The sequence below is a fragment of the Melospiza melodia genome, chromosome 4 (assembly GCF_035770615.1).
Source record: "Melospiza melodia melodia isolate bMelMel2 chromosome 4, bMelMel2.pri, whole genome shotgun sequence".
Taxonomy (NCBI): domain Eukaryota; kingdom Metazoa; phylum Chordata; class Aves; order Passeriformes; family Passerellidae; genus Melospiza; species Melospiza melodia.
Genome location: NC_086197.1, coordinates 11,204,301 through 11,227,422, shown reverse-complemented (window position 1 = coordinate 11,227,422; position 23,122 = coordinate 11,204,301). Strand labels below are relative to the sequence as shown.

Here is a 23,122-nt window from a genome sequence, read left to right as displayed (position 1 = left end):
CCATCCCCATTCCTTATTTCTCATTTCCAACAGAGTCAGTGTGCGTGAAAGGTACTGGACTGACATCCCAGGAGAACAGCTGCCTTCTAATTAATGAAAATTAATCATCCAGGCATTACTTAATGTTTGCATAGTGCTTTGAAGTGCCAAAGCACAATATAGCAGGTAGATATTATTCATTCCAAGAAACAGGTATAGTCAAGCCAGGGTTGCCTGGCTTCCCACCAAAAAGACCACACCAACTCAGCTCACACAGGTGCACCCTGCCTGAGTTCCTCCAAGAAATCTGTGTGTACCCTGAACACCCTGTGCACCCCTCCCAAGCCCATGAGGGAAGGAGAGGATGGATGAAAAGGGGTGAGGATAGGGCAGGGCAAAGGACACTTCCTTTCCCTGCTCAATTTGGCCACCTCTCCACCTGGAGTGTGGAGTAGCACCTGTAATGGCAAGAGGAGCAGCTTGGACTCCCCCTCAAACCCATTCTGGGATTTCCCACTGAGCTAAGACAGACTGAAATGGGAGGAAGGAGGCCCTTGTGCTTCCCCCTTCATCCCTCCTCTCAGCCCTCCAGACTGCAACTCTCTAATTCCATCTGACTGCTCCCTCAGTCCCTGATAGCAGCCAGGCTCGTGTCATCTTCCTGGACATTTGATTTTACCAGTTTGCCTTACTCTGCCCTGGCCATGCACTGCCATTCATCTGCCAGAAAAAGGGGCCCAACGCTGCCTGGAACTGGCATTCTCCCCATGGGGACACTGGGGGTGCTCCCTCCCCATGAGCATGGCTGTAAATCCTGCAGCTTAATTTTTCCCTGCATGCATAGTGAACATTTCAAAGTGCTTACAAATCCCCTCAAGCACCATCAAGTCAAACAAGTGACAGTAATGATCAGTGGCAGAATGACAGGCCAGTTCATACCACTTGTTCTTTTACAGGGGCACTTAAAAAGTCTCTGTTGTTCCCCTTTTACAGAACTGTACCTGCATTTATTCAGAAACTACAAATCTTCACAGATATTTGGTTTTCTGGGAACTAGTGCTGGGTATCAAACTTCTGCCAGTATAACTAAATTACCATGGTATCAATCCCAGTAAGGGCTGATGTCATCAGAATAACAATAACAACAATCTGCATCCCATTCTGCTTTGATTGCCTCTTGTGTGCCTCCACACTCCCTCCCCTTCCTTCACCCATCTCCTGTACCCAGGATGGTGCTGCAGCTCTGTCCAGCATCATTTCTCTTGCAGCCCCTCACAGTCCCCTAGAACCAGAATCTAGCAATTCAGGATAATTATATTACTGTGAGGGGAAAGGAAGTGAGATTACTTACTCTCTAAGCTGACACCCTCAAGAGAAAAATAATATTTCAATTGATAGTGTGACCACTAGTTATTGCCCTTTTTAAAAAATGACTACTAGCATGAAAGATTCAGCTGATGAACCTTAGTCACTACTAGAAAAGTAAATGGCAATATTGCACTTTTCTCCTCCCTGAACACCCCCACAAACATAAACTGGCACCCAAGCCAGCACATGGAAGCTACCTCAGCAAACCCTTGCACTCCTGCTGAAGTCAGTGCAGGCTACAGCTGGGGACATGAAGAACTCTGGACCCTTTGGGTGACAGTGTTTGCCCTGATGCTGTCCTTTAGCCCACACATCCCATGGATCAGAGATGGGCTGTTCCATCAAGCATAAGAAACCAGGAGTGAAGAATGCCCACCATGTGTGAGAGCAGCAGAAGAGTCTTGTGGTCGGGCCACCTCATGCACCTGCTGGGGACAGGGACTGTGGTACCTTTAAGGAACAGAAGCAATTGAAAATTCATTTCTCTGTCTCAGCTTTAGTGATTGCCAGTGAGAAAACTGGTTGTGCATCATTTCCAAAAATGACAGATTTTCCACCTTATTGTTATTGTTTTAAAATATGGTTTTGTTTCCCTATCCTTTGCTGTTTCCTCCACCCTCTGCAAAGGATCCTGCCCTTTCCCAGCATGTCCACACAGACAGTATTCAGCATAACTCAGTGGGTGGAAATCTCCACAGGGCTTGTGGAAAGTGCTGCTGACAGAAGAGAAATGGCTCTGTCAGGGCCAGATCCTCCTGCCACTTGCTCTTGCTCCAGTGCTTCCACTGAGAAGTTTCCTTCCTTGAATTTATGCTGAGAGCCAGATTGTCCTGGTTTCAGCTAGGGTAGAGTTAATTTCTTCTCAGTGGCTGCTAGAGTGCTGTGTTTTGAATTCATAATGAGAATGTTTTGGTTTTTTGCTAAGTGTTTATCATAAGTCAAGGGCTTTTTTCCTTGTCTCATGCTCTGCCAGTGAGGAGCTGAACAAAGGAAAATGGAAGGGACCACAGCTTGGGCAGGTGACCTGAACTGACCAAAGGGACATTCTACACCACAGAACATCATGCCCACTACAGAAATGGGGGGAGTTACCCAGAAGAAGGATGATAGAAACTGCTATAGATAGACCAGTCTGGGTTTGGGAAGAGAGGTCTGTCATGGGTCAGTGGGTGGTGAGCAATTGCATCCTGCATGCTTGTTTTTCCCTTATTATTATTTTTATCATCATCATCATTTACCATTATTATTGTATTTTACTTAATTTTCAATTATTAAACTGCTCTTATCTCAAACTGAAAGCTTTACTTTGACTCTCCTCCCCAGTTCACCAGGGTGGAGGGGTGAGAGGCTGTGTGGTGCTTCATTTCCAGCTGGGCTTGAACCACAGCACAGATGAACTGCTTGTGTGCCTCTGCTCTAACCCACAGGTCAGGAAAGGGAAGGAAAAAAGATCATGAAAAACAAGCTTCTTTTAAAAAAATGTTATTTTCTCCTCTCAAAATAATGCCTAGAAAAATGTTTCAGTGCTGTACAGAGACCCTTGGTGCTGTTTCAATGCTCTTTCATTTTCTGCTGGGTACAACAGTGTCAGCTGGTATCAGTTTTGGGAGCAGCTTCTATCATCCAAGCACCTATTAATGTGAACTTTGCTGAAACCATCTCTGTTCACAGGTGCCTCTGGGCAGACTTCATAAAAATTTTCTGGCTTTGGGCATAAGAGTGAAATGTTCTGTTTCATAACACTTCCTTCACCTTATGAGTACTTTCTCAATGCCCAGGTGATAACTAAGGAGTATCACTGTCAGCTAGAACTACTGAAATCCTGGAAACTGAGGAATGCTTCATCACATGAAATTAATTTGCTACACTTTTACTGACTAGTAGTATTGAAGAACATTCCCTGTCTCCTACCCAGCCTAGGCAAAAGCAATGACTTCCGACTGTGATCTGAAGGTATCTGCTGTCTGCCCTTCTCTCTACAGGGTGACCCTGTAACAAAGTTGTTGTTTGGTGTCCATCCTGTCAGTCATTCCTTCCACCATGTAAGGCTCCATTAGCACTAACTATTCCTTCCCAACAAGCTTTGCATCACAGCATATAATAACTCCATTACCTGTTCCATCAGCCTCTTCCTTTAGTCACTGCTTGCAGGTCTAAAACATTTTCCATGGAGCTACACCTTCTCTTGCCCCAGTACTCCTATGCTGAGTGGTTGAGTTGGATATGGTGCCAGGGTTACTGGTAATGGTTTGTTTTGGTAAATGCCTGCTCTGTTTTGCTTCTAAGGCTGAAGCAGTTAGTAGAGAAAATGGTAAATCTTCAAAAGCTTTGGGGTTCTGTTGGAAATAATGTGCTACATGAATTTTCCAAAAGAAGATTCAATCTAGTGAAGGTCTGCAAAAAGGAGTTTAAAGCTCAGATCAGCAATAAGTTGGGCAATCTATAGTTCTGAGTTGGAGTTCTAGCAACATATCCACTACACCAGCAGGAAATATTTTTCATTTGAGATAACAATGGGGACACACAAACATGAAGCTGTTCCAAAGCCAAAAGTGTTTTCTGCAAAGTTTTAAACCTGCACAGATTTCCCAACCTACTCCTGCTCCAGAAAAAGGGTCTCAATCCACAAATTCACCAGCACTGGAGATGGGAAGCTTCCATTCAAGCAGCCCATTTCCCTTCCAGAAGCCTGTCAGCCATTCAGTACCTGCTCCATTATTCTCTGTTGAGCCTAGTTCTCAATACCACAAGCTATTGTGGCTCCTGTCACTTCCCTTGAATGACAAGCTAACAGCTCTCAGCTCCCACACTCAGTGCAAGATGCAGCCATTTCATTCAAGATAAAAAGAGAAATGTCCTACCTGCAGCAATTCCCATCTTCCCATCCACAGACACAGACACAGCCGTGCTCACTGTCACCACTTTTGGCAGGCCACCCCCCTCTGTCAAAACACAAATACAGCAGGCTTGGTTAGCTCACCCCCAGAGAGGAATAAAATGCAGCAAGACCAGTTTGCCCCCACATTTTCCCATCCAGGACAGTGTGCAGGTATTCCTCAACTCTGAAACATCCCAGAATTTTGAGGGCTGCATCTTTCAAGACACAAAGGCAGCCTAATGGGCTATGAGCAGATTTTATTTTTCTCTCCTTTATGGCTCATGATAAAAGTGATATCCTCAACATAAAGGAAGTGTCCAAGGTTGGATGGGAGGGGTTTGAGCAACCTGGGCTCAAGGAAGACATCCCTGACCATGGCAAGGGGTGTGGAACTAAGTGACCTTTAAGGTCCCCTTCAGCCCAAAATGTTCCATGATTCTGTGATAAAATGGAGAGGACTGGCCTCCTTGATTTTGGGCATGTAGAGTTTCTCTCAAGCCAGAGAGCTGTTCTGTTTAATGCACCATCTAAACCCTGCAGACAGAGGAGGAGCAGGACAGGTAATTCTGACAACATCTGCACACCAAAGGCCAGGCTTATGCCTAAGTCTTACCCAAGCCAGGCCAGCACTAGAAACTGCAGACACAGCAGCTTCCAGAGCACACTCCATTTGAGAAACAAAGCCTTTTGGGACTTTGTTGCCTAAACTCTCTTATGCCCCAGGGTCTCCCAATTATCCTTGAGCTGCTGCTTTAAGCATCCTGTAGGTCCTGTGACACATCTGCCAGCCCAGTGCAGATCTCTGAGCTCCCATGGGGCATTTAAAATCACATGGCTGGCTAGACTCAAGCAACTGAACTCCATCTCTCCTTGTCAGGGCAGTTGTTCCAGCCTGCAATTTTCCATGTGGCAGATTCCATTTCTATGTATTTTTTTAAGTGATTAGATTAGCTTCAGCTGGGGCACCTCTTTGGGAACTGCCAGGGGACAGTTTGAAGGCCAGTCTGATCAATATAGTCTGCACCTGGTTCCCTCCTTGCATGCTCTGTGCAAATCTCTTCCTTAGACAGATGGGTCAGGGATTCTTTCCTTCCCCACAATTCCAGCATTTGTTACTCCTTTCCATGTCTGCCTTCATCAGTTTAGGTGTGTCCAGAGCACAATTCAGTGCCTACCACAGTTTAGCCTCACATTAGGCTCTCACTATTTTGTTTTTGTTTTTTGATCAAAGCCACATTAACCTGCTCAAGTGTGTCAAAAGCAGTAAAACCTTTGTGAAATAAACACTCACCTCACACACCTTGAGCATGATCCTGCCTTTATGGTTGTCCTGGGCTGGCTATATCATGCTTGTATCCCCAGCTGTTTGCTCTGTATATGCTGGATAACAGGTTTTGAGACTGATTCCAAGGATAAAGAGGGGAGAGAAGAAGCATGGAGTTTGGGGGCTGCACGCACTCCTCCACATTCCTGCTCCTGGACTGTGTTATTGCAGCATGGACAGACAGCAGGACAGAGCTCTCCTTTGCTTCTAGTTAGATTTTAGCTAGCTGAGGCAGAGAAGTTCCCTGGACTGTGGTTTTCCTTTTCCTTGGGCCTGTTCAAACCCAGCAGAGCACCGGCAGCTCCAGCTGTGGGCACCGGGCCGGGCCTGGGCCGGGGCATTTCCAGCCCTGGAGGGACTGACAGAGACTGAGTGAGCTGAGCTACAGCCCATGGAGGGGCTTCCTGAGTTTGGCATCTCTACAGTTTGGCAAGAGGTTTTATTGTTTAATATCATCCTTTTTTTTTTTTTTTTTTTTGTGCTGGTGAATGCTTTGCCTGTTAAATAAACAGTTTTTTCCACTTTTCTCCAAGGAAATATTTTTTCTGGAACCAGCTGGGGGAGGGCCACTTGAATTTCTTTCAAGAGGAAACCCCTTTGGAGGTTTTCTCCCAAATTTTTGCCAAACCAGGACAATGGTGAACCTCAAATGGCTTGTTCAGAGATGGGATAAAGAAGCAAAATATACTCAGAATCTCTAGGAAAATAATCCCACCTAACACATGAAAAATCTCGGTTGCAAGAACAGTGCTACTTGACATGCAGAGGCTTCCCTGCTGTCCTTTCATTCCTGAGACTTCTGGACACTGGAAGGAGGTGCTGGGCATAAATGATTCTGATGACCTGCAGTCACTTCCTGCTGGTTTGCTCCCCAACAGAGAGCTGTTGGGGGTTTTCCCTCTTAGGTGATTAGAAGCCCATCTGCCATGAAAACCTCCTGCCACAGTAGGGGACTTGTGGAAAACATGAAAAGGGGACTTCAGCAGCTGATAGAATTTAATAAGAAACTGGGTGGCCTATTTTGGCTAAAATATGGGACAGCTCTGCTTCATCAGATGTCAAGGAAGGGCCTGGACTCTGCTTTATAGTAAACCACTGTCTCAGAAGCACCGGGAATTATTTCCTGGCCCTTCCCAGGCAGTCTCTCTGAGCCCAGCTGCTCATCCCTAAAGACTAATAATCTCCTTTACAATTTAGGGCACGAGGTCTTCAGGGCCAAGTGCTACTTCTTACAAGGTGCCTGCAGGCACCAGGTTTCCAGGTGAGTGGGGTTCTGGACTTCATTAAAGCTTCTGACCCATGGCCATGTAAAACAAAGACTACTGCCAGCTACTTGTCTTTGGTCTTTATCCAAAACCAGCTGTGACTTCTGAGAAAGCCACAGCAAGCCACAAGCCCAGTGTTTAGGCAGCAGTGACACTGTGGCCTGGGTAATGGCTGCCCTAGGAAGGCCCACTGGATGTCACTGCCTGGTTTTCCAACCCACACTCTATCCCAAAGAGCAGATCCATGGCTTGCAGGGGAGTGAAAGGACCCTCCTGCCACCTCTCCCCCTCTCTCCACACTTGCTTTATAAGTGAGATGTAAGGGTGTTGGGGAGAAAGAGGCTTTTGTAGGTTTTGAGTATTTTCTCTTTCCGTTCCTTTCCCTATACATCCTGGTTCATCTCTTGCCTCCCAGGCTGGTTTCTTCTCTTTTCTACTTGCTTTCCCACCCACCAGACTCCCACCACTGTGCCACAAAAAGCTTTAACAGCTACAGTGCTGAGCTCTATGACAGAGATGGAGAGCTGGGGGCCAGGGAAGAGCACAAAGGGGCTCTTTGCCTTGTGTGGAGGAGTCTCACATGAATATTTTGTTTTGCTTGTTTGTTTTTAGGCTGTTTTGCTCTCTTCCAGCCTTTGAGAAGGTCCTGGCTGGCCCTGCATACTCACAGGAATATACAGGAACCAACACCTTAAGCAAGAGATATTGAAAAGCCACTCCTTGCTTTTCTCTAGTGTTTGAACTTTGCTGTGTGGGACACCAATGCTTCCTCTCCACCCTTTTCCTCCACCATCTTCCATAATGAACCCATCCTTTCCTGTCATGGAAAGTGGTGATGGAAAAAATGACACCCTCTGAACTTAGATTTCCTGACTGTCTGCTGGTCCCTCACCAGTGCCAGTTATTGTCACCCAGCAGGGCTGATGCTGTTCCCTCCCAAGCCTGGTTTCATCTCTGTGCCTCTTCCTTCTGCAACACCTCTCCTGCTCCCTTCTCATGTTTCATGTGTATTACAGCCCCACAAGTACTTTGTGTTCCCCCAGCTCCCGCCTCTCTACACCTTTCCATCCACCCAAGCCCTGCATTTCCATTTCCATCCTTCTCCTCCTCTCTAGCCCTGCATTGCTCATTCCTGACTGCCTTACCTACACCTTGTAGCTCCATCTTTCAGCATCTTGGCCATGAGCTCTGTGCCCCTCACTGGTGTGAAGGTAACACCACGAGGGCAGGTCCCAGCACTTTCCACTAGGCGGGAGGCAGTGATAAAGGTATTGGGATGGGCGCCATGTGGGATGTGAGGTGCGAAAAGAGCTTTTATTCTCTTTCCCTCTGTCTGCTCTGTGTTTAAGTTGGGATTACCTGATTCATCCTCTGAGACAATGCTGTAGATGAAGCTGCCGGGGGGATGCTCGGCCGCCCTGCGGTACCACAGAGGGAAGTGGTCCATGGTGAAGATGCTTTCCTTGTCTTTCTGTGTCAGGAATTTCCTGCCGGGAGAGAACACGCTGCTCACGGAGCCCTCCTGAGGGCAACGCAGTGGGACACCTGCGGCAGGGCGCATCGCCCTCACCTCTCCACCCGGGGTTTTTCTACGGGCGAGGGCCGGCGGTGTCGCCGCTGTCCCCCCGGGGCAGGGCAGGGCATCCCCTCGCTCCTGAGGGCGGCCGCGCCCGCCGCGCCTCCCGCGACCGCCGCCAGGTGCCGCTGTTGGCCCGGGCCAGGCCCGCGGCGGCGGCCCCAGGCGGGCGGTGGGGCCGGGCCGGCCCCGGGCTCTGAGGGCCGGGCAGGGCCGGAGGGAAGCGGGCAGCACGGAAGATATACCAGGAACGACACCCCGGGAGCAGCGCCGCAGTGCCGGGGGAGCGGGTGGGCGAGGGAAGCACAGGTGCTTGTGGCCATTAGTTACCGCAGGGGATGGGGAGCAGGTGAGGAAAGGGGGTTAGGCAGTTTCCTAAAAAAACAAACCACACACCCCAAACATAACGTTATGCAACTGTGGGTAAATCCTCATCTCCTCAGGAGATGCTCAGAGCAGAGACCTCATAGCAACCTTCTGGTATCTGAAGGGGGGCTGCTGGGAAGCTGGAGAGTGACTCTGTTAGGAGCTGTAGTGAAGGACAAAGAGAAATGGGTACAGACTGAAAAAGGGGAAATTTAGATAAGATACTGGGAAGAAATCTTTTAAGGTGAGGTTGTGAGAAGCTGGAACAGGTTGCTGAAGGAGGTTGCCCCAGCCCTGGCAGTGTTCAAGGCCAGGTTGGATAATGCCTTAAGCAACTTAATCTAAGGGAGGTGTCCCTCCCCATGGCAGAGTGGGTTGGGAACAGATCACCTTAAAGGTCCATTCCAATCCCTTAACAAATTCTATGATTCTGTGATTCCCAGAGAGGCAGGAACTGAAGTGCTTGAGCAAAGAGATGCTTCTGAAGGCAAGAGGATGTGTCCTGGGAGCGTGACAAGACATGCAGTGGGTGCTCAAGCGAGACCTCATAAAATCAGGTCATTTGTTTCCCTGGAGGTTCATACAGCTTGCCTGGCAAATACCTTTGTTTTCAGACTCCTGTTTTGCTTTATATTTTGACATCATAATTCCTCATTTAGGATTCCTTCCTTTCAGGGGATTCCAGAAGCTCCTCCTGTGAGATATGTGGGGGTCTGTCTCTGCAGTGTGGTGACTGTGACTGTTTGAAGCACTGAACGCTGTTCCTGATGAGCAGTGGGAATTATCACATTAACCTCCTGCAGCACACAGCATTTCTCCCTTGTTGCCAGAGACTGACTACTCTGAGTTGCTCAGACTGCTTCAAACACATGAAGAGTGTCACCTTTCAGGCACAGCAGAGCTGGAGGGTAGGACTCATGTTTGGGGAACTTGGGGACAGTGAAACAGCTGCTGAGAAGCGAATGACCACCACCCACATGGTCCCTTTCTGTTCCATCTGCTGGTGTGCCTCTGTGACCTGTCCTTTCCTACAGCAGCACGCATATCAAAAACGCAACAGAATGCAAACTACCCTTTCCATGTCAAAACCCTTCAGTGCACACATCCTCCTGCCTTGAGGGAGAGGACAAGGCAGTGAATGGGATGTGACAGATGTCAGTCACATCGCTTAACGCCTCACTGCAAGGCACTGGGATGCTGCTGCCATGTGGGCAGTGTGAGAGGCAGAGCAGCATCAATCTGGGAGAGGAACTGAGACAGAAAGATCAAACACAGCCAAGCTGGGATGTCGCTGGGGCACTGGAGTGCAGAGCCTTTGCACTGCAAAATGGTCCTGGGGACATGGAGTGACTGTGGGCATTTTCTGTGTCACCTGACTGAAGTCAGGGAATGGTTGAAGAGTTTCATTTAAATGAATGCACTCTGGGACAGTATTTTAAGAAAAACTCAAAAGGACCAGAGGAAGACAAAGGCCCCCTACTCTGATTCTGTAAATCAGCATTAATGCCATGAAGGTGTTTCTCCTTCCCATTCTGCCTCCCCAAAAGCATTTCTAAGGCTGGTGGTGATTTCATGCTGGCCCTCCAGAGACACAGACAGAAACCCTGTAACGCAGCTTAGGCACTTACTTGTTGGAAATCTTCTCAGAGCCCACATACAGGGCACTCCTCATGAGCCCAGCTCGAGTGCCCAGAAACGCCATCTCAATGCCTGCCTCAGTATCCCTGTGGGACAGAAATACACAAGCAGGAGCAAACAGTTCTCACAACAACAGCCATGACCCAGAGTGAGGGCCTTTCAAACTTGAAGCCACATCTGGAGAGCTGGTCCCAAATTCATTAGCAATATAACCCATTTACACCAGGAGTGACATTGGCTCCTCCCGCCTCATGGCAACAGGGGACAACTGGCAGACAACTGGCAAGTTTAAGTCTTGTGCTCAGATTTAAACCTTTGAAGTCTGCTTATTTCATTCTCTTTTAAGTAGGCCATAAGCTCCTCTGCCCCTCCTAGCTCTGCTTCAGGCCGCTCTCACAAGGCTGAAGTACAGGAGAGGAACTGCAGAAGGAGAATGCTGAATCAGGGATGCACAGAATAGCCAGGGTAGCAGAATGTGACTAAATAGGGTGTGTTGGTGTAGCAATTTAAAAGCTGTGCTGATAACTGTGTGTCCTAGCAGGACTGTCACTGGCTCAGCTTCTGTTTGTGCAGGGATACAAGTACATGTACATCAGTGAGCAGCACGTTGTCTGCTGAAAGAAGATCTGTGTGACATGATACAAGACACCACAAGCAACAGGTGCCTCACTGGAAATAATAAAATACAAAGTTGTTCACTGAAACAAGTCTGTCCACTGTCTTCCTGAGGTTCAGTCTGGAGGTACCACCAATAGAGACATTACCAAACTCTCTTTTCTCCACTAGAAAAACCCTCACCATACTAAAGACTCTCCCAAGGAGGCCCAGCTTACTGGAGTTCACTCCTGAGAGACACTTTTCAAGCTATTTCTAAAGCTATTGAGCTATTTCTATCAGCTTTTGGAGCTATTTCTGCAGTTTCTTGTATGCTGTGCAGAAGTTTGTGACTATTTCAGGCACTGCACAAACCCAGAGCAGTTTTCTATCCATATTTATGACTCCTACACTTACAAGGACATGTTGAGGGCCAATGTTGTCCAGTAGGCCTCCATGGGGGCAGTGACCACTGCATCAAACAGCACTTCCTGGACCAACTCCTCATCACCTAAGAAGAAAAAAGAACAACAAAAATCAGGAGAGAAAGACATGTTTTTCCCTAGATGTTTTAAGGAGTCCCTTGGTAAGGAGCATCTGCCTATCCAGCACAGTGGATCAATGGGGCCCAAAAAAGAGGCCTCCCATTACAGGGCAGAGAAGATGTCTAACACCCTGGGTGGTGGAAAAAACACAGGAGCAGATGTTACAGCCAAGATCACAGAATTACAGAACCAATGAGGTTGGAAAAGACCTCTGAGATCATCAAGTCCAACCTATGACCCAACTCCATCAGGTCAACCAAACCACAGCACTGAGTGCCATATCCAGTGTTTCTTTAAACACCTCCAGGGATGGTGACTCCACCATCTCCCTGAGCAGCTGTTGCAAATACTGATCACCCTATCTGTGAATAATTTATTTGTAATGTCCATAAACATCAGACCAGTTCCCCTGCAAACTCTGTGGAAGTGTGGTGCCCAAACAAGTGTGGGCAAGTGAGAGGCTTTCAAATGAAGTTATTCATGAGACTGTCACTTGACTCCTTCATTGAGCAAGCTGTCCACAGCCTTTGCCTCAAATCCCTGCCTTGACCTTTCCTCTGGGCATCCTGTAGAGAGGATATCAGCCAAAACCTTCCACTCATGTGGCTTCCCTCAAAACCACTAGAGACTTTTTTATGGTCTCTACTCTGTCCCTTTGCTCACTGGCTTCTCTGTTTGCCCTCCTTCCTTCCTGTGAGTCACAAAACATTTTCCTGTCCTGGTTTTCACCAGATGCTTAAGACAGTGCAGGCTACCAGTCTAATCCACTTTGCACTGGAGCTAAGAAGTGATTAGGAAAGTTCAAGGTATTGTCATGTGCTAAATGACATGCCCTAGAACTCCATTTATTTGACCTGCTTTGTTTCTGCATTGCCCTACTTGCATTAATCTGTGAGAACATGGTGACCATCATGTCCCAGAAATGCTCCTTTCAGTGCTGGTTTAGATGGAGCCACCCCACCATTTCAGTGTTTCTGGCACTGAAACCTTCTGGGTTGATGTTCCAGGTGTCCCTTAATGTTTTAGCTCAAGTTCTCCCAAATTTCTTTGCCATAGATTTCAGGATCCTTCTCTCCATAGCTGTTGTTACTCAAGCTTCAAAATCAGAGCCCACCATGAGATCTTTCCCTCTTGAGGCCCCCCATGTCTAGGATTAATGTGTTCAAATCATATTTGTTTTTCCTCCACAGCAATTCCAAGCCTGCATTTTTCTCCAAGTCAGCTCTCCTGAAACTTTCCTCCTCCCTGGCCTCTTCAAAGCATACATCTCCTCTTTCCAGCCTACTCCAAGGACAGCCAGGAGAGCTCTGCTCACACTGTGCAAGAGAGGAAGGATTACTGGATTACAGTTGATTTTGCTTTTATGAGATTCCCATCCTTGTGCCAAAGGTTTGTGCCTCTGAGGTGCAGCCTTACATACAAAAGCTTGTACTTGGCAGCACTAAGAGGGCTGAAGGACATCCTAAAACCAAACTGCTGTAAGGAATTGCCATGCACAGCTGGCCATCTCTGCCTCCACAGAGATCCCACTCTTCAGTGGTGCTGTATCAGCTGCAGGAGAATGGGACCTGGTGCAAGGGATGAGCAGCAGGGGGAGCAGGAAAGATAATGATCCTGTAACCTTTTTTTTTCTCTTGGATCAGTTACCTGATGTGTTTGGAAAACAAAATTAAAAATCCTTGTTCTGAAAAAACCCATCTCTCCAATTTTTTTGGCCAACATTGTAGGTTCAGGTCAACAATAACATTTCTCAAATCTCTGCCAGTTTCAAACCATTTCAGCTGGGGGAAAAAACCTAACACCCCCTTCTGCCCCAAAAATTTCCTTCATTTATTATTTGTTGTTTTATAATTTTCAGTGTATAACAATGTTGAGGTTTTTTTAAAGCATGAGCCCTTGGAGGATGATGCCTGGTGTCCCTGGGAAACTGAGTCATCTCAGCACTTTTCCTGGCTTCTCCTGCCATCCCCTCTAGGCCACTCAGTCTGTCTGTCTTAAACCTGGAGTGCAGCCCCTGCCACGCTCCATTCCAGCCTTCCACTTTCCAGTATTTCCTGTGCTGAGACCTCCAATAAGGCTGAGTTATGTGTCAGCTTTGAAATGGAAAAAAAATCATCTGATAGAGACAAGGGGGTGGATCCTCAGCTCATTTCCACTTGTGAATTGATCTGGCCTTGAGTTCAGTCCTGCCTGTGTAAGAAGTGCCAGAGGGGCTCAGTCTGAGACCAATCAGTTGTCACAGTCCCCTCTCCCTTGTGATAGGTACAGGAAGACCCCAGCAGGGCACTTTCAGTGCCTGGGACTCACATTCCAGGTCAGGCTCCTCTCCAGTGAGGAAACGGATCACAGCCTCCAGCTGGCTGAGCTTCCGGTGGTCGGGATCAATGTCGGTGATGCAGTAAATCCTGGTGGGAAGGGGAGAACAAACCCAAAAGGGCAAAGAGAAACCACAGTCAAACAAAGGCTCCTGCATGATAATAACTGTGAAAAGAAAGTCAGCAAGAAACCTTGGTCTGCAAAGTCTTTACTTTTACATTGCTGCATGTTGTGCCCACTCTAAAGCTAACAGTGTGGCTGTAAGTCAAACCCTGCCACTAAACCAAACACCAATTAACCTGCCTGCTGCGCTCTCCAGCATCAGCTCACAACACAGCTGAGCTGTTCCAAATCCTGCCAGCAGTTTCCTGTGTTATGTTGTGTAAGATGTGTACATGTGTAGACACTAACAGTGTGATGGAGAGACCTGAAAAGCAGAGGGTCATGTGCAACATGAGACCAGACTAGGAGCAGAAAAAGTAAGAGACAGAGGAACAAAGTGTGCAATGAGGAATGGTCTTGCAGTGAGATATGGTGACAACAAAAGCTGTCCCACGGGGACAGAACTGCAGGAGCCTCAGGACACAGCTTGGCAAAGATAAAAGGATGTATTAGAAATGCTCTGTGCTATAAAAGAAACCAGTCTTCTAATCCGGCTTCCAATTTTGACTGCTCCGTTGTCGGGACAAGGGAGAGGAAGGGGTTATAAGAGAGAATTAAAAGTCATAAAGAGGCTGAAAGGAGTGATTTATGAGAAAAGTCTAAGAGAAATGAATATGTAAAGTGTGGTAAGCTGACACCTGAAGTCAGGAGTAGAAGAAGGAGAAGTCGTTGTTTGTGTCTCAAATGTGCTGCTTGTGAAACTTGACAGCATAATGAGAGGTGAGAAGGCGTGCAGGGCTGCTCGAATATAGTTATTTTGGCTTTGATACAGCCTGGGTTCATGTGACTGAGTGGGACTGAATGTTGGGTTCATGAAAACCCCAAACCTCACAGCAATAAATGGAAAGTACCGTGCTTCACCCTGTTTCATATCCAAACCAAGCAAAACTGTAAGTTCTGCTTGCTATTGAAATGGGGATTATAAATCACCTCCATGTTCACTAGAAGTTAAGTCTAGGCACAGTTCAGAAGGATGCCAACCAAAAATAAACTAGGATTTAAAAAAGTATTTCAATCTCTCACCAAGCTCGCAACAAAATTGCCTAACAGGTCTGACATAGTGTAGGTTTTGTGAGACAATTCTGAGCAATGTGAGGAGGAACAAAGTAAGTGTGAGCACAGCAGACTGAGGATAAATCTCAGCTGTTTCTTTGGAGAGGAATGTGTCAGGTCTTGGTGGGATCTCCCAAAGGAAGAGGGGAAAGTCAATTGCCTGGAGACAATCAGGTCTTTGCAGGTCCAGCCCCTGTACAGCACTGCTTTTTCCCTAGGCACAGAGGGTGGTGAACTCAAACCAGACTGCTGGGAACTTTGCCCAAACATCATGACAAAGTCCTGTGTCACTGACAGGATTTCCTCCACTTACCATTCGTTTGCTAAAGACAGGTCTGGCTGGAGCAGGTCATGCAAACCTGAAACCAGAGAGAACATGGAGTATTCAGTGAGGAAGCAGACAGACACACAGAGGCTCTGAAGGAGAACTGGTGACGTTCAGGGTAGCCCCCCTGTCCCTTTCAGATTAACCTACCTTCTTCCACAGAAGTGTTCCCCAGCAGGATGTACTCCCCGTGGCCCCTGGACAGCACAACACCCAGGCTGCAGGCAAGAGGGAAAACAGAGGGCTTGTCAGCAAGGAAAGGTGCCATTGCCTGCAGTTCCAACCCTTAATGACATTAACTCCCTCCACAGCTATTAAAGAAAAGAACATCATCGGAAGAGGATTAAGTGAGATCCGATTTCAGCACAGGGGGCTAAGGAACTGTCTGCAGAGTTATGAGGCATTGCTGGTGACAATTTTTTTGGCCAACACTGTAGGTTCAGGTCAACAATAACATTTCTCAAATCTCTGCCAGTTTCAAACCATTTTAGCCGGGGAAAAAAAACAACACCCCCCTCCCTCCCCTCCCCCTCACAATTTCCTTCATTTGTTATTTGCTGTTTTATAATTTTCAGTGTATAACAATGTTGAGGTTTTTTTAAAGCCATACACCAGTACCATAAACCATACTCAGTGGAAATGAAAATTTAAGCTGTCTCATTTCTCTGAAATAAAACAACATGCTTTATCTAAGGTATATAGCTGTCAGACTCTGAATTTCAGGTAAATCATAATATTCCTTTTGAATTGACCCCAAATAATATTTTAATGCCAACAGGAACAAAGAATTCATTTATTCCTACTGCTCTACTCATGTCTTGTAGTAAGATTTATGAAGAGAAGGAACTGATCTGCTGCTCAGACTTCTGATACACTGCATTGGTGCCATAAGTCCTTGCTCACCTGAAGGGTGTGCCACTGATGTCCGTGAAGAAATAATCATTGGTGAGGAAGAGAACTCGTTTCTGAAATGAGAGAATGAATGAGTAAGAGAGACCCTCTGACAGAGCAAGGGCATAGTGGGATGGGGGCCTGGGATAATGTCCCCAAGGCTGAGCAAAGCCAACACCTCTCACCCTGCTGGGGCTGGCTGGAGGCTGGCATGAATGTGCAGTATTCGGCATATCCAGCACCTTGAGACTTCCAGGATCCAGGCAGCCACTCTATCTTTGCAACAAGGGCTGCAGATAAACCTTTCTTTGTTCTAGGGCTCCTGCACTGGCTGCAGGAAGGGCTGGGGGGAAGCTGCCCTCCCTCTCAGCCCCTCCAAGCACATGTGCTGGGGCCCTGCTGCTCTTCTGCTAGACACAGCAGCCCTGACAGCTTTGCACATCATCATCATCATCTCCAGCTGGAGGAGGGCTCAGGGGCAGATAGGAAGGAGGAGTGGAGTTGAAGGAGAGGCAGAATGGCAAACCTATCCTCTGCGTGGGTGGGCAGCCAGGGCCAAGTCTCCCCACTCCCGTGGGAAATGCTGATATTCCTGACATTTGCTTTCACACCAAAGTGGGACAAAACATTAGCATATTCCAATTTTGTTAAAAAAAATCAGTTTAAAAAAAATTTACATTTTCAATTTGGAAAAAAAGTGCTGTTTCAAATCCAAGCCATTTTGATTCGCACGCAAATATTTTTTTCAGACTGACATTTCAACTGAAGACATTTCAGATTATTGAAAGCTGCCTCAGAACTTCATCTGTTTGCCAGACTGGCCTTTTCCTGTAGGAAAGTGTTGATTTCAGTGGAACACTTTTCCAAAGGAGAAAAGTTTCTGGAAAGTTTCTATCCAAGCCTTATGCCAGTATATGAACCCTAATATGTTTAAAATCCTAGACCCAGTCTGAGAACGAGGTGAGAGGATGTGTGTGGGAGACAGGGGAGGGAACACAGAAAACTCAGTGTTCCCCAGGGAAAACCATGCCTGCTCTAACCTGCTTGAGCTGAGCAGCCCTGGAAGGGGAGTGAGGCACAGAGGGCTCCAGCTCCACAGAGTACACCCAGTTTGTGTTCACTGTGCTGACAGGGATGGGGGATATCATTAGGTGTGCTGATGGGCATTCAGGATATTGGTAGGTGAGGAGGTGGCAGGTGGCTTAGCCCCTTTTCCCACCCCTCTCATGCATTGCAACTGTACTGCTGAACAACAGGGTTTTCTGCTGAGACAAGACCACACAGAATCACAGAATCATTGAGGTTGGAAAAGAGCTCTGAGATCACCGAGCCCATCCTTTGAGCTATCACCACCTTGTCAAGCAGACCACAGCACTAAGTGCCACGTCCAGGCCTCTCCTGAACACCTCCAGGGATAGTGACTCCACCACCTCCCTGGGCGGTCCATTCCAATTTAAAATAACCCTTCCCAAGAAGTTATTTCTCTAAATGTGCAAGATCTCCCAAAGGGCTGTGGTACCCCCAGAGAATATCACTTGGTGGTGTTTTGGTGGCTGTGGGTGGTACAAAAGGCATTTACCCTCCCTTTTCTTCCTGTCTGATCTGATGATGGAGGCAGGGAGGCATGGAAAAGACCTGGCCACTACCCTGATACCCTTTCCTTTAGCAGGGCTTGTTCTGCTCCTGCTTTTTTCCCCTGACCTGCCCTTCTTCTGGTGAGTGCTCAGCCAGCCCCAAGACAGCTGGAGGTACCACCCCTTACCCATGGCATGGAAAAGAAGCAGAGCCACCCCTGAGCCAAGTGGGGCTGAGGATGATGAGGCAGGACTATGCTGCATAGCAGGGCTCAAGGGAGGAGAGCATGGGCATGCTGGCACAGTGACAGGATGGCTGACTGCCATCCCCTGCACTCTGGAAACACGTGGATTCCAGACTGGACGCTGTGCTAGGCATCCAGGCATGGCTGTTGCCATTACCAGAGGTTTGCCACAACTTCCACCCATGCCCTCTCTCTTCTGCTTTTACAGTCACAGTCCTTCTGTACTCAAGCTGTAAGAGAAGGCATTTCTGCCCCTAGAACTCCCTAACAACTGCCTCCTGTATTTGCTCCTTGTTTTTTCCTCTCTACCTCACTCTGTTCTTGATACCCTCCTGAAATCAATGTGGAGTATTGACATTTACATGGCTGACACAATCATTTCTATCCCCGTCACTCAGGTCTCCTCTCCACAGTCTGGGTGCCTCATTCTATTTGTTTCAAGGCTCTGTCAGCACTTTCTTTGTTTCAAAGCTGCTCTGCTTCATCAGCTAGCAGAGTACAAGTGGAAATTACTAAGCTTCATTTCTGGTTTCCACTCTATGTGTATTCTGCTAATAGTAAAATTGTCACAGACTCAGCCTCAGTCCCCTGTTGTGCTTCACAAGGCTTCCAGAGCTGCAAATGGAACAAATAATATCTCTTTACCAAGGCTACTTTTTGTTATCTTCTTTTTCCCTTGGGTAGGGGAGCAGAAGGATTTCTCTAAAATATTGAACTAAAAGATAGCATTGGATGACTCAGAAGAGTGTTATTGAGGGTGCACAAAGGGGTTAAGCTAGCAAAAGAAGCAATCTAGACCTACAAAGAATAGGTCTTGCTCTAAGACCTTGATTACTTTTCTGATAGAATAACTAAGGTAATGGATGAAGGAAATAAAGGTCATTCAATGTATTTGGGTTTATATAAAGTACTTGAAACAGCTTCTCATGAACTTTTATTCAAAAAAATCAGTTAAAGTGGGCTTAAATAAGATATAGAGGGAGAACCAGCTGCAGGACTGTAAACAGAAAGAAACAGTGAACAACAGGCCATGGAGGGAAGAAAATCTAATGGGAGGAACAGACTCTGCCTTAGCAGCCCTTCTGTACAGGGATCTATCTGTAAGACAAAACAGAACATTTCTCTGCACACTGAAAAAAGTGTCTCAACAGCCCTTAAAATTAGAAAGGCGGGATGGAAAGGAGAAGTGGGTTTCATGTGGAAAAATGGCAACTGGAAAAAATAGCTAAGAAACACAGAATTGAGGGCGGCAGCTCCAGTGCAGTTGTGGGAGGGAGAAAAAAATTGAAGGGACAGCAGAAAGAAGATTGGGGGCTCCCTGTTCAGAAATATCCTACTGCAGAGAATAGCTGCTCTGTGCAGAGCAACAGGGAAACAGTTTCATAATTCAGTGAAGCCCTGGTACTTGGGCACCAGAAATGATAGAAGAGTCAACAGGAACAATCATAATAGCTGAAAAGTGTGCAAATATTTCAAATGCAGATGTTAGCAATGCTCAGGAGAAGAAAAGCAAAGCCATCAATACGTCTATGGGAGTTACAAACACCAGGAATAGAGAGAAAAAAAATGTAGGGACAAGATCTAGCAGGACAACCATTCAGAGGAAACAGAGGGGTGTCTTCAGTAGGAAATGGCCCCATTTCAGCAGTGGCTGTGAGCATTTGGTTTGTTGGAATTAATGCTGACTGTGGCTTAGCATGGGAATAGTTCAGCCAGCCACTGAAAAAAAAAAAACAACTCTCTATAAAGGATGGAAAATTTTCCTGAAATATAGAAGACTTCTGGGCAGTGTAACTTGCAGGACTCTGGAATACTTCCTAACAGGAAATGATGAAAGCCAAAATCTTCGAGAGAGTTAAATAAATGTGAATGAAAAAGTACCAGTGAACATAAATGTACGAGATAATTTTGCACTGATTCCAAAGGAAGATGTATAACCCTGCCCTAGAGCTGGTAGGGAGTGTTCAAAAGTCTCCATTTCACTACGGCTTTTCATAAAACATCTGCAAATATTTGCATAGAAATTTAATCCTGGACCTGGATAAAGGGAATCACATCCTGACGAAGTGAGGGACAAAGTTTTCATGAGTAGTTTTTTATAGAGAAAGAGGGTGGCAAAACAGTCTCCAAATCTCCCTCTGCCTAGGTCAGTTCAGCATGGTCTTCCCCTGTTGTAACTCTTGAAGATGTCTGATTCATTTCACAGCCCTATAAACAATGACCAACATGCTGTTTGGCTTTGCCTGGACAAAGCAGGGAGCTGAGAGATGTTTCCAGTACCTTTCTGAGAGCAGAATGTTGGTAGGTGTAATAAGCACTTCTAACGATGTTCTCCTGTATGTCTTTAGCACATGGTTTATATATGTGGTGAAACAATGAAATCCTCACGCTCAGGAATGCTGAATATTGAAAACCACATCCCTTGTGGTTTTTCAGCATCCACTCCCCTGGGTGACCTGAACAGAAGGAGAATTTCTTACCCCTTTGTCCACAGGGACCTTCACATCCATGGACAGGTAGCCTGTTTCCCCATTGATCATAGCACTTCTCAGCTGCAGAGGTGAACAAGTTTGCTGTTAGTGTCTCCAAGCAGGACCCAGCAGGAATTAACAAAGCCACTTGTAATTAACACACAGGGGCTGGCAGAAAGAATCACAATTGGTTCCCTCTCCTCCCCAGCTCTGTCTTGCTTCTTTTAAACAGAAATCTTGTTTGCAGAGATGAGAATCTTTGGACAGTCAAGCTGATAAGTGATACAGAATAGTAATAGTTTATCCCGAAAGCTTCTTGATATGTCTTTGAGCAAAAATAAAAGATCTGGAATCTATGAAATTGCCAGTCCCACTTACAGACTTCACTGTTTGGCAGCCAGAAATTCATTAGCACAGTGCTTTGAGAGCCTGAAAGAGGAGGAAACTGAGAAACCCACTAACTCCCTCAGACTGAATCCAAAGATCTTTGACATTTTAAAAACTGATTTATAAATTATAGGCTGTATCCAGCACCACTTCTGAGGGGCAGCAAAGCAGCTGTTTAGCACAGTAAAGCAAAAATATATGAGAGCAGGGTAGGCAGTGAGAAGACCACTTTATTCAACCCAGGTTCCAAAGGTAAAATGTAATTTTCACAGTGACTCCCAGCCTCTTGCAAGAAATATCCGGGAAATTTTTCCACAAGTAGAGAGGCTTTGACTTCAGGTCCAGCCTGCCAGAGCATATCAAGTCTATTGCTTCAGGCTGGATAGAAAAAAAAAAAAGGTGGGAAATAACTTACTCATTCACAAATTGTTTCCTTACTTCCAGAAACAGGCCTCCATTCAGGTGCTAGCCAGTCTCAACTGCACTGGCTTTACAAGGCCATGGTTTTGTTTATTATGGCTGTTTGATGTGGGTTATTTACAGACCTAGAATATAAAGCTCATGTTTCCCAAGGCCCACATCTTGGAAATGAAAACACTGACTGGTACTACTACTCCTTTTTGGCTAAGAGTGTTTTGCCTTCTTCCAAAGCCTCAGCATACTCTTTGTTCTGGTCTGACAGCCTGCAGGATTTGTTCTGGGTTTAGAATTATAGAATATCCTGAACTGGAAACAAGGATCAGCAAGTCCAACTCCTGGCCCTGCACAGCACCATCCCCACAGTCACACCCTGTTCCTGAGAGCATTGTCCAAACACTCCTTGAGCTCTGGCAGCCTGTGCTGTGCCCACTGCCCTGGGGAGCTGTTCCAGAGCCCAACCACCCTCTGTGGATAAAACCTTTTCCTGATACCCAACCTAAACCTGCCCTGGCACAGCTTCAGGCCATTCCCTGAGTCCTGTCACTGTCACCACAGAGAGGAGATCAGTGCCTGCCCCTCCTCTCCCTCTCTCAGAGAAGCTGTAACTGCAGTGAGGTCTCCCCTCAGCCTCCTCCAGGCTGAACAGACCAAAAGACCTCAGCCACTCCCCTCCAGACCCTTGACCCTTCTCCTTTTTGCCCCTCACACTATAAATATCCCTGTGCTGCTTCACAGACAAGCCCTTGCTGCTGCCTGGCTGCAGGCTGCACCATTGTGCACCAGTTGGTGTTTTTCAGACAATGCCAACTTGCCTCTCCTGGATTGCTGTTTGCTGCATTACACATCATTAGCACTTGGGCATATTTTTCCAGCCTGAATGTGCTGCTTATCAGCATTGCTGAGATTATACTGCAACTGATGTGGAGTCTGTCATTGATCTAATACCATAGCTACAAATATGAGTGTTGAAATGTTGGCAGCTTTCTGCTGCAGTGGGTGTATCTTGAGAGCCTCTAGACTTGCTGAAGTCACACTGCAGATATTGCTCACGTCACTGAATGTTCTCTGCACCCTCTGTGACTGCAATCTTTCTTTCTTCTGGAAGATGCAGTACAGGAAGACAAAGTGGCTTTTTGTTTCTCATGCTGGTTTCATGATTTTTTTGTCCCCCGGATAGTTTTACTCTGATTGCCTATGAACAGAAACCTTACACTTGGTATTGTATTTGCATTCAGGTATCAGTGTCAGTTGGTCAGACTGACTTCGTCATGAGCCCACTAGCCAAATAAACATGAGAGCAAAGCAGATTTCTTTCATTTCTTAGATTAATTTTTTTAACAGCAAACTAGGCAAAGAGGTATAGCTCTAAAAGTGGTTCCAGTTAGAGAGAAAACTGCAATGGGAGTAAAGTCCTCTAGGAGATCAGTGAACCTACAACAAAGCTGCTGGCAACTTGTATCTTGGTGGTTCCACTGCATGTAAGACCTCTTATTTTTGTCTTGCTTTCCACATTACATAGTTCTGCTGTGTTCCCTTTCTCAATTTGCCACTCTTCCCCCTCCCAAACTCCTTTGATGCTGCCTTTATACTTGGCCTACACTAGTGGCAGTAGCTACTTTGATCCCCTTGCTGCTGTGTTTGTCCTGCCTGTTTAAGTGGATATCTGTAAGCATCAGATCCGTTTATCTCAGCAGTCTCCCCTGTAATCCAGAAGCATCACAGCTAATTCTATCTTACTCCACATT

At 46.6% G+C, this 23,122-nt stretch overlaps 1 protein-coding gene across 1 annotated transcript in view; it reads right to left on the bottom strand.

The window, feature by feature from the left end:
* Positions 1 to 23,122, bottom strand: part of CACNA2D4 (calcium voltage-gated channel auxiliary subunit alpha2delta 4) — a 119,521-nt gene that overhangs the window by 59,315 nt on the left and 37,084 nt on the right. The window contains exons 19-27 of the mRNA XM_063153863.1: positions 20,580 to 20,651; positions 16,293 to 16,354; positions 15,540 to 15,607; positions 15,378 to 15,423; positions 13,841 to 13,938; positions 11,406 to 11,499; positions 10,385 to 10,480; positions 8,174 to 8,301; positions 4,209 to 4,289 (exon numbers count right to left, since the gene is read on the bottom strand). Of these exons, the coding sequence (XP_063009933.1) occupies positions 4,209 to 4,289; positions 8,174 to 8,301; positions 10,385 to 10,480; positions 11,406 to 11,499; positions 13,841 to 13,938; positions 15,378 to 15,423; positions 15,540 to 15,607; positions 16,293 to 16,354; positions 20,580 to 20,651 (745 nt within the window). The remainder of the gene's footprint in view (positions 1 to 4,208; positions 4,290 to 8,173; positions 8,302 to 10,384; positions 10,481 to 11,405; positions 11,500 to 13,840; positions 13,939 to 15,377; positions 15,424 to 15,539; positions 15,608 to 16,292; positions 16,355 to 20,579; positions 20,652 to 23,122) is intronic.